Source organism: Acipenser ruthenus, chromosome 43 (genome assembly GCF_902713425.1).
Source record: "Acipenser ruthenus chromosome 43, fAciRut3.2 maternal haplotype, whole genome shotgun sequence".
Taxonomy (NCBI): domain Eukaryota; kingdom Metazoa; phylum Chordata; class Actinopteri; order Acipenseriformes; family Acipenseridae; genus Acipenser; species Acipenser ruthenus.
In genome coordinates, this window is record NC_081231.1 from 8,233,819 (window position 1) to 8,250,403 (window position 16,585).

At 41.1% G+C, this 16,585-nt stretch overlaps 1 protein-coding gene and 2 non-coding genes across 3 annotated transcripts; 1 reads left to right on the forward strand and 2 right to left on the reverse strand.

The window, feature by feature from the left end:
- The first annotated feature begins 3,785 nt into the window (after positions 1-3,785).
- Positions 3,786-3,857, forward strand: trnas-gcu (transfer RNA serine (anticodon GCU)). The gene has a single exon. It is a non-coding gene; the product is annotated as a tRNA-Ser (tRNA).
- Positions 3,858-3,955: 98 nt separating this feature from the next.
- Positions 3,956-4,027, reverse strand: trnat-cgu (transfer RNA threonine (anticodon CGU)). The gene has a single exon. It is a non-coding gene; the product is annotated as a tRNA-Thr (tRNA).
- A 265-nt stretch (positions 4,028-4,292) lies between these two features.
- On the reverse strand, positions 4,293-16,487 carry LOC117407877 (E3 ubiquitin-protein ligase TRIM39-like). The gene is made up of 3 exons (XM_059011990.1): positions 16,466-16,487; positions 16,297-16,323; positions 4,293-5,875 (listed from the first exon to the last, which is right to left on the reverse strand). Exons 1-3 carry the CDS (start codon positions 16,485-16,487, stop codon positions 5,322-5,324), a joined length of 603 nt encoding a protein of 200 aa, XP_058867973.1. The 3' UTR covers positions 4,293-5,321.
- Between the last annotated feature and the right edge of the window lie 98 nt (positions 16,488-16,585).

A 16,585-nucleotide genomic window follows, 5' to 3' on the forward strand; every position in this document is an offset into this window, starting at 1 on the left:
GTTTATGAGGGGGTCATAAAGCTAGTTTTCAAGGGGACCAGAAGTAGCCAGGCTCTAAGACTTCAGAGAGATCCAAAGAGATAAAGCCACTGGGATCAAATGGTCTCAAGAAGATGACAAAAACCAGATGTATGGACCTTTGTGGCACCAGGGGTTTGAAGAATGCACTGAGTTCAGAGATCTTCACACTAGATCACACACACACACACACACACACACACACACACACACACTCACACTAAATGAAATATATGGTAACAGGATAATGAGTTGTACCTTTTCTATTGGTTAAGTGTCAGAGAAAGAGGAGGAGAGAGACACCTATACAGAAGGGTATTTAATGTCATGCAACAATTGTAAGAACGAGTATTCTGTTTGTCCTGTACCTGGGACCAGACTCCCTGCATATATGTAATAAACTTAACACTGATTAAGAAATGGCGTCTGTGCAGTTTCTTAAGAAACATCGATACTCACGTTTTAAGTTACATCACACAGATTATATGATTGCAGTTTATATAAAATACTTCTATCAGTTTCTTATAGTAAAGTTAATTAACCAGATCAGCAATTCTGTTCTTTTTGTGATACATACAAAGTAGACAACAACGTCAGCAATTGAATGGTCTCGTTACAAACTACATTACATTTATAAAGTACACGGTACCAATTCCCCCCAATCTATTTAAAATGAATATATAAAACACAGGACAGCTATCAAATAAACCACACAACGTTAACAATAAACTAACAGGCTCCCTGACCGGGGAACCCCAGCACGCTGCACATCGTGTTGGAAATGATCCCCTCCCGGTCAAACACAGCCTTCCTGGTGTGCGACACGAAGTTATAAAGTCTCTCCGCGTTCCAGCTCCAGTCTGCAGCGCGGAATCTCCTTCACAAGTCCGGCTCTCCCTCTCACAATATTCCTCCGCATTTATAAAGGCAGTAGATGATTGGCAGGGCGGGGAGATCAAGCAGCGAGCCGCTGGCAAGCAGAGCCGTGGAACGGGAGACGCGGTTGCTAAGCAACAGGGGGGGCGTGCATTGGGCAGACAGTCCTTCAGCCAATCGGAGTTTCGCTCGTATAGTTCCATAGAGGAAAGAGAGAAAGTAGTTTAGGGGGGTCCAGTGAAGCAAATACATCAAACCACACTCGAGATGAGAAATAATAATAAAGAGCTGTGCAACAAAACACACATTTATATAAATAAATCAATACACACACACACACAATACACATTTATCAAATAATAATATGAGAAGCACAATCCACACGTGAATAATAATAATAATAATAATAATAATAATAATAATAATAATAATAATAATAATAATAAGACCCTACTACAATCTCACAGTTTCGTTTTTTCAAAGCTGGTAAAGGATTTACTCGTGAGTCAGGGCAGTACACGTGTTATTAGAGTGACTCTATCCTACTTGCAGCGCATCCACTCAAACAACACGGGGGTAAACAAGCCCCCATAAGTGACCCATATCGCGCAATTACGTGATCATTTTTTAAAACGTAGTTAGGTGATCATGTCATTTCTCGTAATTAGGTGTTACTTTATCATGTATATACGTGATATTTTTAACACGTATTTACGTCATAATTTTTGTTTACGACTGTAAGTCGCCCTGGACAAGGGCGTCTGCTAATAAATAAATAATAATAATAATTTCATTTCTCGTAATGACGTGTCACTTTGTCACGTATATACGTGATATTTTTTAAGTAGTTACATCATAATTTCATTTCTCGTAATTACGTGTCACTTTGTTGTCACGCATTTACGTGATCATTTTTAACACGTAGTTCCGTGATGGTTCTCTATATAAGTGATTTTTTTGTTTTTTATTATTATTATTATTTATTTATTTATTTTTGTAAGGTAGCAATGCGCTTTCTTAATATCTGTAATTACAGAACCGCTTCTGAATTAACTGCGCTGAACGGGGCAGCTGTGAAAGGGAGACATTAAGGGTGCGTTCACGGAGATCATCATGTGCAGAATCTGACCAGTTCATAGAAGATCATTGGATAAATTGGTCAGATTCTGCACAGAATGATCTCCGTGAGCGCAGCTTTAAAAAGAGAGAGCGACGCTGGGAAATGCAGTCTTTCTTTATTCACTTCAGTGCGCAAGCACAGCTTGCGACGCTGGGAAATGCAGTCTTTCTTTATTCACTTCAATGCGTCTCAATCGATGTCTACCCCTAAAGTGAACTCCTTGGGAGTCAATAATATTAAGCAACTGTCTAACGCCATTCTGACTGACAACAAATCCTTCTTGAATGCATTTCAAGTGCATTAATCTGTATCCATGTAAGTGTCCAGAGTGTTCAATTTCTTGCATTAAATACAGCGCCACATCTAGTACATCAGGGTGTTTTCGTCGATGCAGTCTTGTACTTTTCAAGTACCGTCTAAGTGTTCTAATGCTTATAATAATTCCATCCAAGTGCGCTAAACATTCCAAAATCTCCTTATGGTGAAGGCTAATCCAAAATAAAATCTGATTTTGTTCACCAAATCCGACATGAGTGATCAGTCTCTCCTAATTTCTGGGGTTTTGTGATATGTTAATGAGATGTTGCATTTGTATGCATGATGTTGGAAGTGTCGTATCTCATTTCTGTTTCCGTTTTCACGAGATAGCTATTGACTGACACTGATTTCTATTTCCGTTTTTATGAGATAACTATTTCGTTATAACAAAATAACTATATCGTTTTAACAAAATAACGATATCGTTTTAACGAAATAACTATATCGTTTTAACAAAATAACGATATCGTTTTAACAAAATAACGATATCGTTTTAACGATATATGTGCTGAATTTTATTTTTTTAATTTGAAACTGCTGACGTTGTTGTCTACTTTGTATGTATCACAAAAAGAACAGAATTGCTGATCTGGTTAATTAACTTTACTATAAGAAACTGATAGAAGTATTTTATATAAACTGCAATCATATAATCTGTGGTAATTAGTTTAATTAACTGCACTATATGAAACTGATAGATTTAGAGTTTGTTTTATTGTATTATCCTTATATATATATATATATATATATAGATAGATAGATAGATAGATAGATAGATAGATAATCTACTAGACAATTATTAGACTGTGAAGTGAAGGTGGCATTGTCATATGGTTTACATTATTGTTAATGTGCTTGAGATTTTTAAAACAATTACTAATAAAAACTTGTAAAGATTATTTTTGGTATATGATTGCTTGGCTTCTCCTGGATAAAAGAGTTTGTGTGGGAACCAACCACTCGACGTCCTTGTCCTCAATAAACACAAGGTGCCGTAGTCAAATTATTAACATAAATGTAGCTATATGTATATAAAGACCTGCTACACAAGAAACCAACCGTTTGCTAAACTATTTAAGGACCAAGCGGTTTTTTGGCTGTATTTGACTCTCTTCCTATAACAATGCACAAAAAATCAATTTGTTACAGTCACATCTTGGAATTGGTGTCCTTGTTTTCAGAACACTCTGGGGAACGTTTTAGCTTTTCTTAAATAATCTGTCAAAGCCGTCTGGCAAGGCAAGCTGTGGCTTTCAATTTGAAATTTCAGTATGATGTGTTGACACAATCTCGGTCCTTAAAGGGTTAAGAGCCAAACACACTGACCAATTGCGCCACAGGAATTTTCTGCAGAATACGAGGTAAAAAATCACTAGCCTTGACAGGTTGCATTCCTGAAACTGACAGCTCGGCATCGTTGGTTGTGCTTGATAGGAAATGGTGTTGTTGGAGTCGGGGTATAGCTCAGTGGTAGAGCATTTGACTGCTGATCAAGAGATCCCCGGTTCAAATCCGAATACCCCCATTTTTATTTAAATTAAAATACAAGTTGCATTATAGAATTTTTCTTTTCAGCTGCAAAGGTACAAACAAGTAACAAATAGTGTTTTAAAGACAGCAACAAGGTACGGACGGGGATTGAACCCGTGCTCTTCGGTTTACGAGACCGACGCCTTACCACTTGGCCACCGCACCCTTCATGACTGCAAATGAAATCGGAAGCTTGGACTCTATTGAGAAGGCTGCCCGGAAAGGCAATCTGCCTGGAAACCAACCTTACAGTTAACAGCTGAATGCCAAGGATGGGCAAAATAGTCTCGGAAACTCTTTAAATAGAAAACATTGGTCTCCATATTTATTTAAAATACAAATGGAAAATAGGTTGCCAGACATGTATTTTAAATAGAAATTAGTAAATACTATTTTGCAAATAGTATTTTTTTAAAACACTTGACACCATCTACCGGCTGTAGTATACACCCATTTTTTATTTATTGTTTTCATAATAATGAACTGAAAGTTTCAGTACTGCCTCAGTCCACAAGCCTGTCAGTAACCGTATTTTGATCCAAAAGAACTGGTACTTCTATAGCAATAATTACAATAGTTTTAGACTGTCTTTGAAAATGAATCGTACATCTTTTACCAGAAACATTTAGTTTTACATTAAATGGATTTCATATTAGAGTGAAGCTATGGTCGCATTGCTGAGTAAGGAATGACCATAAAACAAGGCACATGCTAATTCTGAGGACACACTCGTTTTAGGTGTTAACCTTATTATTTGCAGCAGCAGTGATGCAATTTTAAAGCTTTTCACCATTTTTCAACTTTTTTTTTCCTTAATACAAAAATGCAGTTTCTGCTCAATTTGTAATAAAGCAGTACTTGTTATATGATCCTGATAGTAATCGTAATATAATCAGAGCCTTCTGAGGACACAGACGCCGTTACCCACAGTGACTTACAGTCGTAAACAAAAATACATTTCAAGAATCACAGTTCAAGTATTCATACATATAAGAGCAAGAGAAAACACAATGACTTCAGTTCTAAAAAGTACAAGTATATGACAAAATACGATTCAGAGAGAGAGGAGAGGGGGAGTAGAGATGGCAGGGGAGGAGAGAGGAGAGGAGGGGGAGAGGTAGAGGGAGGAGAGAGGGAGAGGATAGAGGAGAGAGGAAGAGTAGAGGGCAGGGTTGAGAGATGGAGGGGATTAACATATCATAGGGGAGGCAGAGGAGAGCAGAAGAGGAGAGAAAGAGGGATCTGGAGATGGATAGGTGGAGGGGAAAGAGGCAGATAGAAAGGGAGAGTAGGAAAGGGGGTGTAGAGAAATAAAGAGGAGGGGCTCAGGGTAAGAGGGTGGAAGAGAGAGGATTTCTTCTCATCAGCCCAGAAGAGTGCAGAGAGAGTGTCAGTGAAAGTGAAGAGGAGAATGTCTGAGCTGTTTGAATAGTTTCCTGGTTCAGACAGCAATGTGTGTTTAATCTGCAGCGCTGACAAGGTCAGGGTCAGGGGACTCCAGCACAAGGTCTGTATTCCTGTAACCAGTACAGAAGAATGGATAGAGTTTCTCATTGGGATTGAACTCCATGTCAGTGAAAGTGTAGATGTGAGATCTGGTCTCCACATTGTAAAAGGAGAGCTGCCCTTCCTCGTAATCCAGATACACCCCCAGCTTCTGGGGCTTCAGGCTCCGGGGGAGGGGGGTCTCGGGGTCAGTGAGAGCAGTGAACTCACCTCCACTCCACCCCTCCACAGTCCAGTAACCCCGCTGGGGGGTCATGCTGATCCACCCCTTCCTCGGGGCAGACATTCTGCTGACTCCTAATATCCACGCTGTATTCTCCCCCACCTGCACCTGCCAGTAGCGTCTCCCCGAGGTGAAGCCCTCCCTCCCCAGCACACAGAGCCTGTGATCAAATCTCTCTGGAGTGTCAGGGAGATCCTGCCGTGTCTCTCCCAGTCTCACTCGTTTCCCCTCCGCAGACAGGATGAGCCGGGGCTGTGCTGTATCATGGTCCAGAGTCACATCAACTGTGAAGCAGAGAGGAGACATCATTATTATTATTATTATTTGTATTATTATTATTATTATTATTATTATTATTATTATTGTTATTATTACCAGCAGTATTATTATTATAATTATAATATGAAGGTACCTCCTTTATTATTATTTATTTCTTAGCAGACACCTTTATCCAGGGCGACTTACAGTCGTAAACAAATACATTTCAAGAATCACAGTACAAGTAATAATACAATTAAGAGCAAGATAAATACAATGACTTTGGTTCAAGAAAGTACAAGTGTGACAAAATACGATTCAATAATAGAGCAGATAACAGTGTCAGTGATAGTTACATCAGGATATAATTAAATACAAAATACTACAGATTAAATTACACTTGGCAGATTACAGTACTCTAAAGTACAGGATTAAATGCAGTAAAATAGGGGGCAGATAAGAGCATGTAAAGCGCATTTAAGGAAGGGTGATAAGTGTCCCAGGGGAAAAACAGAGGAGTTCTACAGGTGCTGTCTGAAGAGGTGAGTCTTGAGGAGGCACCGGAAGGTGGTCAGGGACTGGGCAGTCCTGACATCTATAGGAAGGTCATTCCACCACTGCGGGGCGAGGGTGAAGAAGGAGTGGGCTCTGGAGGCAGGGCAGCGTAAAGGAGGTAGAGCCAGTCTTCTAGTGCAGGCGGAGCGGAGAGGTCGAGTGGGGGTGTAGGGAGAGATGAGGGTCTGGAGGTAGCTGGGTGCAGTCTGGTCAAGGCATCTGTAAGCGAGTACAAGAGTCTTGAACTGGATGCGAGCGGTGATCGGGAGCCAGTGGAGTAGGCGGAGCAGTGGAGTTGCGTGGGAGAAGCGAAGCAGAGAGAACACCAGGCGAGCAGCGGAGTTAGTCTAGGTGGGAGAGTACCAGGGCCTGGACCAGGAGCTGGGTGGCGTAGTTGGTGAGGAAGGGTCGGATTCTTCGGATGTTGCTCAGGAAGAATCGGCAAGTGCGTGCCAGAGTGGAGACGTGCTGGGAATAAGAGAGGCAGGGGTCCAGGGTGACTCTGAGATTTTTAACGGAGGAGGAGGGAGAGAGTGTGGTAGATTCCAGAGGAACAGAAATAGAGAGATCAGAGGAGGGGGAGGAGGAGGAGGGAAAGAAAAGGAGGTCAGATTTAGAGAGGTTGAGTTTGAGGTGATGCGAGTGCATCCAGGAGGAGATAGCAGACAGACAGGTAGAGATACGGGAGGGGATGGTGGAGTCAGAGGTGGGGAAGGAGAGGAAAATCTGAGCATCATCAGCATAGAAATGGTATGAGAAACCATAGGATGCGCTGAGGGGGCCCAGGGAGCGGGTGTAGAGAGAGAAGACTGACCCTTGAGGACTCCTGTTGAGAGAGGGTGAGGTGTGGAGGTTGCTCCACGCCAGGTTACCTGGTAAGTGCGGTTGGAGAGGTAGGTGGAGAACCAGGCCAGAGCAGTGCCAGAGATTCCCAGGTAAGCGAGAGAGGATAGTAGAATAGAGTGATCGACAGTGTCAAAGGCACATCATACCTTCACTGTTAAGGTGAGCTCCTAATTAAAATATAATTTATATTGTTTTCTAATTAAACAAAATGCTGAAAACCTGACATCAGTAAATTACAATATATACTGAACTAAACCAGAGGAAAAAAAACTACTAATGCAAATATTAAATACATAACAAGCAAAGAAGAAACGACAAAACCAACTGAGGATTACAAGAGGACCAAAGAACCAGGAATACGAGATAAAAGAGGAACGAAAGAAAGAAAGAAAGAAAGAAAGAAAGTAAGAAAGGCAGAAGGTAAGCCTCTTACGTCAATTAAAATGAATCTTGTAATAATATTTACTAGATATAAATATTAACTAAACCCCAAGATCACCACGTACAGTAAAGTCTCTTAAATCGACAGGCTGAACTCAAGTGGCAGTTTGAAATTGCAGTTGGAATTGTAGCAATTCTTCGAATTTCGAACTGTAGCAGTGTTCGGTTGTCATGGAAACCGCAGTGAACGCAATGAGCCGTGAGATACGCGATCCTGAAGAGGGGAGAAGAACAACACAAACTGAAAGTGTGAGAGAAAACCCTGACGGAGGCTCTTCCCTGACCGGCGAGTGAACAAGATCTGGAGCCCAAATATCTTAGCCTTTTCACACCAGCACACCCGAGCCGAGCCGAGCCGAGCCGGACCCAAGCCACAATTAAACAAGGACAGACACACACACGGCTCAAAATAAACAAAAACGCAGTCCAAGGTGAAACTGACGTTTACCTGAGTGCAGCCTACACCCCTCCCTCTGAATCCCCAAACTATAATGAGGAATATTTTCATACCCTCCACAGAGATCAGCCATTTCCAGACCCAGGGAAATGTGCTGCTCTGTGGGGATTTCATGGGAGACAGTTAGTGCATCTCTGCCAAGCCTGGGGTCTGTACATCATTAATGGCAGGATCAGAGGGGACTCTTTAGATAGATTCACATACTGCTCAGCTCTTGGGACTAGCGTAGTTGATTACGCCATCACTGACCTGGACCCCTCCTTTATTAATGCATTCACTGTCAGGCCACAGACACCTCTGTCAGACCACAGTCAAATTACTGTGTTCCTACAAAGAACAGGACAGCCCAGTAACACACTAATACAGCCATGCAAGCTGTACCATCTGAACCATACTTATAAATGGGCTCCAAACAGCACAGAGGAATTCGATAAAGCAACTGGCTCTCCTGAAATCACTAACTAACCTTACTGACACCTTCCAAATCACATAGTGCCAGCCTAATGTGAGAGGAGTAAATCTGGCAGTTAAACACATGAATGAAATATTAGAACAAACAGCAAGCAAGGCAAATCTAAAAAAAATGAACAAGTAAAAAACAATCAGAAGCACAAACCCAAAGAAAAATGGTTTGATGATGAATGTGAAACAATAAGGAAAAAACTAAGACAAGTATCAAATCAAAAACATCATCAGCCACACAACCCAGATTTAAAAACAAAGCATTAATATCGTACAAAAAATGAGAAAAAGCGGCTTGTGTAGAAGACTTACAGTGCCTTGCATAAGTATTCACCCCCCTGGGACTTTTCCACATTTTCTAGTGTTACAACCTGGAATTAACATGGATCGAATTGGGATTTTACCATTTCATTTACACAACATACTTAACACTTTGAAGGTGCAAAATATTTTTTATTGTGACACAAGTTAATTAAACAAAAAAAAGACATTTGTTGGTTGCATAAGTATTCACCCCCATGAGTCAATACTTGGTAGAAGCACCTTTGGCAGCAATTACAGATGTGAGTCTTTTTGGGTAAGTCTCTACCAGCTTTGCACATCTGGATCCTGCAATTTTTGCCCATTCTTCTTGGCAAAATTGCCCAACCTCTATCAAGATGGATGGGGACCGTTGGTGAACAGCAATTTTCAAGTCTTGCCACAGATTCTCAATCGGATTGAGGTCTGAGCTTTGACTGGGCCATTCTAAGACATTCAGGTTCTTGTTTTTAAACCACTCCAGTGTAGCTTTGGCTGTGTGTTTAGGGTCATTGTCCTGCTGGAAGATGAACCTTCGCCCCAGTCCCAGGTCTCTTGCAAACTGAAACAGGTTTTCCTCTAGAAATTCCCTGTATTTGGCTCCATCATGCCCTTAATCCTGACCAGTTTCCCAGTCCCTGCCGATGAAAAGCATCCCCATAACATGATGCTGCCACCACCATGCTTCACCGTGGGGATGGTGTTCTCAGGGTGATGAGCAGTGTTGGCTTTGCGCCACACATAGCGTTTGGCGCTAAGGCCAAAAAGTTCAATTTTGGCCTCATCAGACCAGACAACCTTTTTCCACATGTTTGCTGTGTCTCCCACATGCCTTTTGGCAAAAATAGGATTTGATATGGGTTTTTTTCAGCAATGGCTTTCTTCTCGCCACTCTTCCATAAAGCCCAGCTTTGTGGAGAGTCCGGGTTATAGTTGTCCCATGGACGGTTTCTCCCATCTCAGCTGTGGATCTCTCCAGCTCCTTCAGACTTACCATTGGCCTCTTGGTTGCTTCTCTGACTAATGCCCTCCTTTCCTGGTCACTGAGTTTTGGTGGACGGCCTTCTCTAGGCAGAGTCGCGGTTGTGCCATATTCTTTCAATTTTTTAATAATGGATTTAACGGTGCTCCGGGGGATGTTCAAAGTTTGGGATATTTTTTTATAACCCAACCCTGATTGGTGCTTCTCCAGAACTTTATCCTGGACTTGTTTTGACAGCTCCTTGGTCTTCATGATGCTGTTTGTTTAGATATGCTCTCTAACAAACTCTGGGGCCTTCCAGAAACAGGTGTATTTAATCTGAGTTCATGTGACACTTTAATTGCACACAGGTGGACTCCATTCAACTAAATATGTGACTTCTGAAGGCAATTGGTTGCACCAGAGCTTATTTAGGGGTGTCACAGCAAAGGGGGTGAATACTTATGCAATCAAGACTTTTCAGTTTTTTATTTGTAAATAATTATGAAAAATATGTAGATTTTTTTCCCCACTTCGACACTATGGCCTATTTTGTGTAGATCAGTGACAAAAAATCCGAATTAAATCCATTTTAATTCCAGGTTGTAACACTACAAAATGTGGAAAAGTCCAAGGGGGGTGAATACTTATGCAAGGCTCTGTATATTGAACCCTGACGCCCCGAAAACAAGAGAGTGGTTGTACAGTATTTGTTATCAGTCTATTTGTTTTTCTATGGGTCTCTCGCTATATCGCGGTCCTTGATATATAGCGGATTTGTATTGGACCCCGACACCCACGATATCGAGTGGGTGTGTATTTGGAAAAACTATTTTGAAAATCTTTACAAAGAAACCCTACAAGAGAATTTTACAACAGAGCAAAATTTAATTCGGGAAAAACTTAAATCATTAGAACTATCTATTAAAGACAACCAGAATCCACTTGACCTCCCAATCTCCCCGCAGGAGCTAGCAGAGAAGCTCCAGGGACTCAAACCCAGGAAAGCCTGTGACCCGACAGCATCAGTACCGAGATGCTCAAACACAGCAGCCCTAAGCTGCAGGAGGCACTGCTTAAATTATTCAACCTGGTACTACAGGAAGGCTGCTGGAACCAAGGGCTTATATCCCCAATTTACAAGAGTGGAGACAAATTCAACCCCAACAACTACCGAGGCATCTGTGTGAGCAGCAACCTGGGGAAGGTATTCTGCAGTATCATCAATACCAGAATACTGGCCTTCCTTACTGAACACAGTGTCCTGAGTAAGAGTCAGATTGGATTTCTATGACCATATTTACACCCTCCACACCCTAATCAACAAACATGTACAACAAAAAAATAAAGGAAACATTTTCTCTTGTTTTATAGAATTTAAAAAAAGCACTTGATTCCATTTGGAATGAAGGTTTAAATGACAAAATTCTACAACGTGGTGTAAGGGGTAAAATTTACGACATAATAAAGTCAATGTACTCAGAAAACAAGTGCGGAATAAAAATTGGCAACAAAAGAACAGAATTCTTCACACAGGGTCGTGGAGTGAGACAGGGCTGCAGTTTGAGTCCAACACTGTTCAATATTTACATCAGTGAATTAGCAATGGTGTTGGAGCAGTCTGCAGTCCCTGGCCTCTCTCTACATGACAAAGAAATTAAATTCCTGCTCTATACAGATGACTTGGTCCTGCTGTCGCCCACAGAGCAGGGGCTACAGCAGTACTGTCACACCTGGGCCCTGACAGGCAACATGAACAAGACCAGAATTATGATCTTAAAAAGGCCAGATCTCAAGGTCCCACTTCACTCTACACAACACACCCTAGAACAAACCACACAATATACATACCTAGGCCTGACCATGCATGAATTAGGCCGCTACCCACTGCTCACCAGCATGCAAAAAAGAGCACTACAATTCAGGATGCATCTAAACAGAAGTGAGCCAGACTCCCTCCAGTACAAGGCCCTTCTAACCCAAGAGCTCAGCCCAGAAAAGAGTCTCCTCAGCGAGCTGGTCCTGAAGCTCACTACACTAACACACACTAACACTAACCAGCTTCAGGACAGCTCTGCTACAGCACTGCCAATCAGAGTCAACCAAACTGTAACACAAATCAAAAACTCCTATCTGGAACATTGGGATAAAGAAACAAAAACCCCAAATAAACTTGATTGCTATCGAGCCCTAAAAAGAGACTTTACTCTGGAGGGTATCTCTTCACTGTCAGCGATACAAAGCAGAGGCAGATCCTGACCAAGTACAGGCTCAGTAACCACAGCCTGGCCATTAAAAAAGGTGACACAGGCAGACCTGGCTACCCAGAGAGAATAGGCTCTGTGGTTACTGTGAGACAGGAGAGGCCGAGACAGTGATGCACTTTCTCCTACACTGTGAGAAATACTCCCAAACAAGGGACAAATTCCTTAAAAAAAATGACTATTTCCCTCCCACACTTCCCACAATTGACTGACCCAGATAAACTGTCAGTCCTCCTGGGAGCGGGACACATGGCCCCACTGGCTGCCCAGTATGTAGCTGCCTGTCACAGCCTGAGGGACACACAGTGAGCACACTGCACAGGGGCGAGACATGAGACAGGAGAGAGGGGAAAGGAGAGAGGAGAGAGAGGGGAGAGGGAGGGAGAGGAGAGAAGAGAGAGGGTGGCAGAGGAGAGGGGAGAGGGAGAGGATAGAGGGATGGACAGGAGAGGGGAGAGGGAGGAAGAAGAGAGGGATGAGGGAGGGAGAGGAGGGGCATTTGCACATAAACATAATTAGGGCTTCAGATTTGTTTTCTCATCTCCTTAAGAATTTATGCAATTCGTGCTTCCGAATCACAACTGTACAATTGATTGAATTTACGGTTTTTCTTCTATTTAATGGGCTTTTTAAATCGTAATTCTTACTTTTTCATAGCAAAGCAGAAGCGACTCCTCTTTATTAATGTCAATACAGTCACGCACAGCGATTGTAATAAAGTGTGTCCAGCATAAAACACTTTATTGTTCATTCTAGCTTTAATAAAGAGGAGTCTCTTATTAACATGTTGCGATCTCGTTTGCACGTCCTGCTTGTAATGAAAATGAAGGCTTGGCTGATTGAAAAGCCCATTTAGTTGTTTCACAGAATGAATCAAGTTTACTATGAACACGTTTCTCAGTTGTGATTGAGAGACACAAACTGCTTCACAGGATCAGATGAATTCTTAAAGCAGAGTAGAAAAGTCGGGTAAAACACTGACAATCAGAAACCCAGCCTCGAGTATACACTGGGATATGCATCCCCACTGAGGAGAAGAGGAGAGGAGAGGAGAGAAGGATAGAGGGAGGGGTACACTCATGAGAGGAGAGGTGCAGACAGGCTCCAGATTGTGACACTCTTAATAATGTGTATAAAGAATGTCTGTACCAAGTTTCATCACAATCAGATCAGCAGATCTCTAGATGCATGTCAAAGTGTAACATATGGACCCCTGCAGTGTCTACATGTGATCTTCACTTCACAGTGAGTTCACAATCTGGGGCATTATAACTAAACACAGGGTTCATACACTTTTTCCAACATCAAAATTCCATTCTTTTTACAGACTTCCATTTGCTTGTCCTAGGCTTGTGTTTTAGTTTCTACTAGTTTTTCGATAGTTATTCACATAGGCGGGCAGCCGCAGAGCATTATAGCTTTTTGATCCAGAGCAGAAGTTGCTCCTGGTTTTCTAAAAGTATTTGTTAGAATCTGGAGGTGCATATCTAGCAAGAGACAATGCAGGTATGCAAAAGAGAAGTAAGATACAATCTAAGAAATGCCCAATATTTGAGAACTATGTTGCATTATTTACAAAAATAATACAATAAGTTGTATACTGCAAGTATACTTATGTCAAAATAGGATAGTATTATGTGACCAATAGGATACTAAAACCAGACAATTTTGGCACAAGTATACATGCAGTATATTACTTTTTTGTAAGGGATGAGATTGGATTCTGAGCCAAACTTCTTTACACCATCTGTTAAATGTTGAACACTCTGGGAGGTGAAAAATAACAGAAATGAAATAACAAATGTGCAAGTGTGGTATATTAAACATACAAGTCAAACACTAAATACAGCACACCCTCGCTATAACAACCCTGTTTGGGTCCAAAGCCTTTTGTTCGCTATAGTAAAAAGGACAACCCAAAACGAACAATGGAAGTTAATAAAGTCACCTTGGATAAAGGCATTAGCTAAATTATTAATAATATTATTACTGTTTTTATTCTTTGATTTTCTTTATTATTACAGTATGTGTCACTACTACCAATAATAATAATAATAATAATAATAATAATAATAATAGCAATGAGATTGTTAATAAAAGTACAATTACAAGTACAGTCCTATTTGTGGCTGCATCCAGTATTCTGGCTGCTGTATCCTATTCATTGAACACAGTACGACCAAAAAAAAAAAAAAAAAAACAAAGCGCATCAAAGTTTTAGATTTGTTTCAATTGCAAATGTTAATTTAAATCTTGGTTCCTTATTCAAAACAACAGGCAACATCAGCAGCAGTTTGCAATTAGCATTTTATTTTAAATCACTATTTAATCGTATAATGAAGGCCAGATACAGCAAGGATGTAAACAGTATATCTACACTCAGCTGACGGTTTGGACCCGAGACTGTTGATGCACTCGGTACTGTAAGTTACAAGCAAGCACCATACATTTAAAATAAAATTATTACATGTTATTAAATCACATTAAAATAAATGGAAAAACATGCTACGTTTATACACACCATAGCGGCTACAGAAATCGTTTTCTTTTTTTTTTAATCTGAGTCAGTGATAATAACTATTGTATTCGATTTTTAATAAAGGTAACTACAAGATAACAAAATGTTGGTGTTGGTGAGCAGAGTACAGTAGCTTGTAATTAGAGTGTGTAGCTTTAAAAAACATAGCCTTCAATATAAATGGATATATTTTGGCTGTCGTAGTGTCCATTTTACCCTTCGTTTCACTGGAGCAGACAGAGTCATGTGACATATACCAGCGCGCTGACTGGATAGGATTGCTTGAGTTGTCATGACGTTGTCAGGGGCAATCCTCGCGGGATTTGGTCGCAAGCAACATAGTTGCTACTAGTAAATTGCTTAGGCAGTTGCCGCTAGAGCTGCTGACCCGCTTTCGAGATCAATTATTATTAATATAAAAAAATGATATCAGAATTATTTTCATTCTCCTGTGGTACTAGTCAAATTCCAGACTTTTTCAAGACTTTCACAACGGAGACGTGTTTTTTCAAGCATTTCAAGCCCTGGGAATCAGTTTGGCATCTTCTCATCCTTTCTCCAGGCTTCCAGACTCGCGTATGAACCCTGTAAACACACACTCTGCTCTCCTTTTCAGCACAGCCGGCACGACGGATTTTAGCGCCCGGGGCGAACGAGAACATTTGCGCCCCCTACCGGTTTTTTTCTACGTTACATGAGTTAAGATGTGTGTGTGTATCGATACAGTATAAAGATATATAATATGTATTGTATGTTGATATTTTGCAAATAAAATAAAAAAAAAATAAATAAAAAAGAAGAAACTTGCAAATACTGTATTGGTAAAAAAAAAAAAAAAAAAAAAGACAAAAAACCCTCCTACCAATAAAAAACAGATAAATGACTACAGCGAAATAATTATCCATCATTTTAACACACACAGAAACAAACCAATAATAATAATAATAAACAAATTATATATATTGACACGACACCTGAATAGGAATCCGATGCGGGCAGCTCATTTAGATTACTTACACCTCCGTCCATCTCCGTCCGGAAAACATTTTCAAAACAACACATACAACAGTAGAAAACTAAATAAGAGGGATCTCAGAAGTCTGTTCAGCATCTTGTCTCAATCGTCATCTCCTGCCGTGGAGCTGCATGCAATCAAACACACACACACTGACACTGACACACACACACTCTCACACACACACTCACACACCCAGACACACACACTGACACAGACACACACACACACACCGACACACACACACTGACACACACTCACTCACACACACACAGACACACACACACACTGACACACATAGACACACACAGCGCGGGGCAGCAATGTGGAGTAGTGGTTAGGGCTCTGGACTCTTGACCGGAGGGTCATGGGTTCAATCCCAGGTGGGGCAAGGAACTTTACCTAGATTGCTCCAGTAAAAACCCAACTGTATAAATGGGTAATTGTATGTAAAAATAATGTGTTACCTTTGGGAAGCACGCGGGGTTGGCGTTAGCTGAGCTGGGAGTGCACAGAGGTTTAAATGGGGCAGAATGTAAATATAGATGTAAACACAGTGAGTGAGAAGGGGCTCCTCGCTGTTCTTTTACCCTCCACTGTGAAAGGAATCCATTGAAGAGACACATACCTGCTGAGCTGCAGATCCACTTCCATTCTAGAACACAGAAATAAAGAAAGCATTATTTTACAATCACTCCTCCTGTACTTTCTACAGTTCAGAAGATGTGTAGCACACACTAACCAGCAGGGCTGTGCTGGGGTGAGTCAGGCTGTGGATTTACACAAACTCTACATACCTGATTTAGGGATCTGTCTCATAGACTCTGTGAAAAGAAGAGAGCTGGATTACGTTCTGAACAGTGAGGTGTAACATCATCTATTGAATTACACCTAATAATAGACAAAGTGTATTAAAC

Coding starts and splice junctions, on each gene's coding strand:
- LOC117407877 (XM_059011990.1), bottom strand. CDS start 16,487: ATGAGACAGATCCCTAAATCAG. Junction 16,324..16,465: donor GAGACAGATCCCTAAATCAG/GTATGTAGAGTT, acceptor TCTGTGTTCTAG/AATGGAAGTGGATCTGCAGC. Junction 5,876..16,296: donor GTGGATCTGCAGCTCAGCAG/GTATGTGTCTCT, acceptor TCTGCTTCACAG/TTGATGTGACTCTGGACCAT.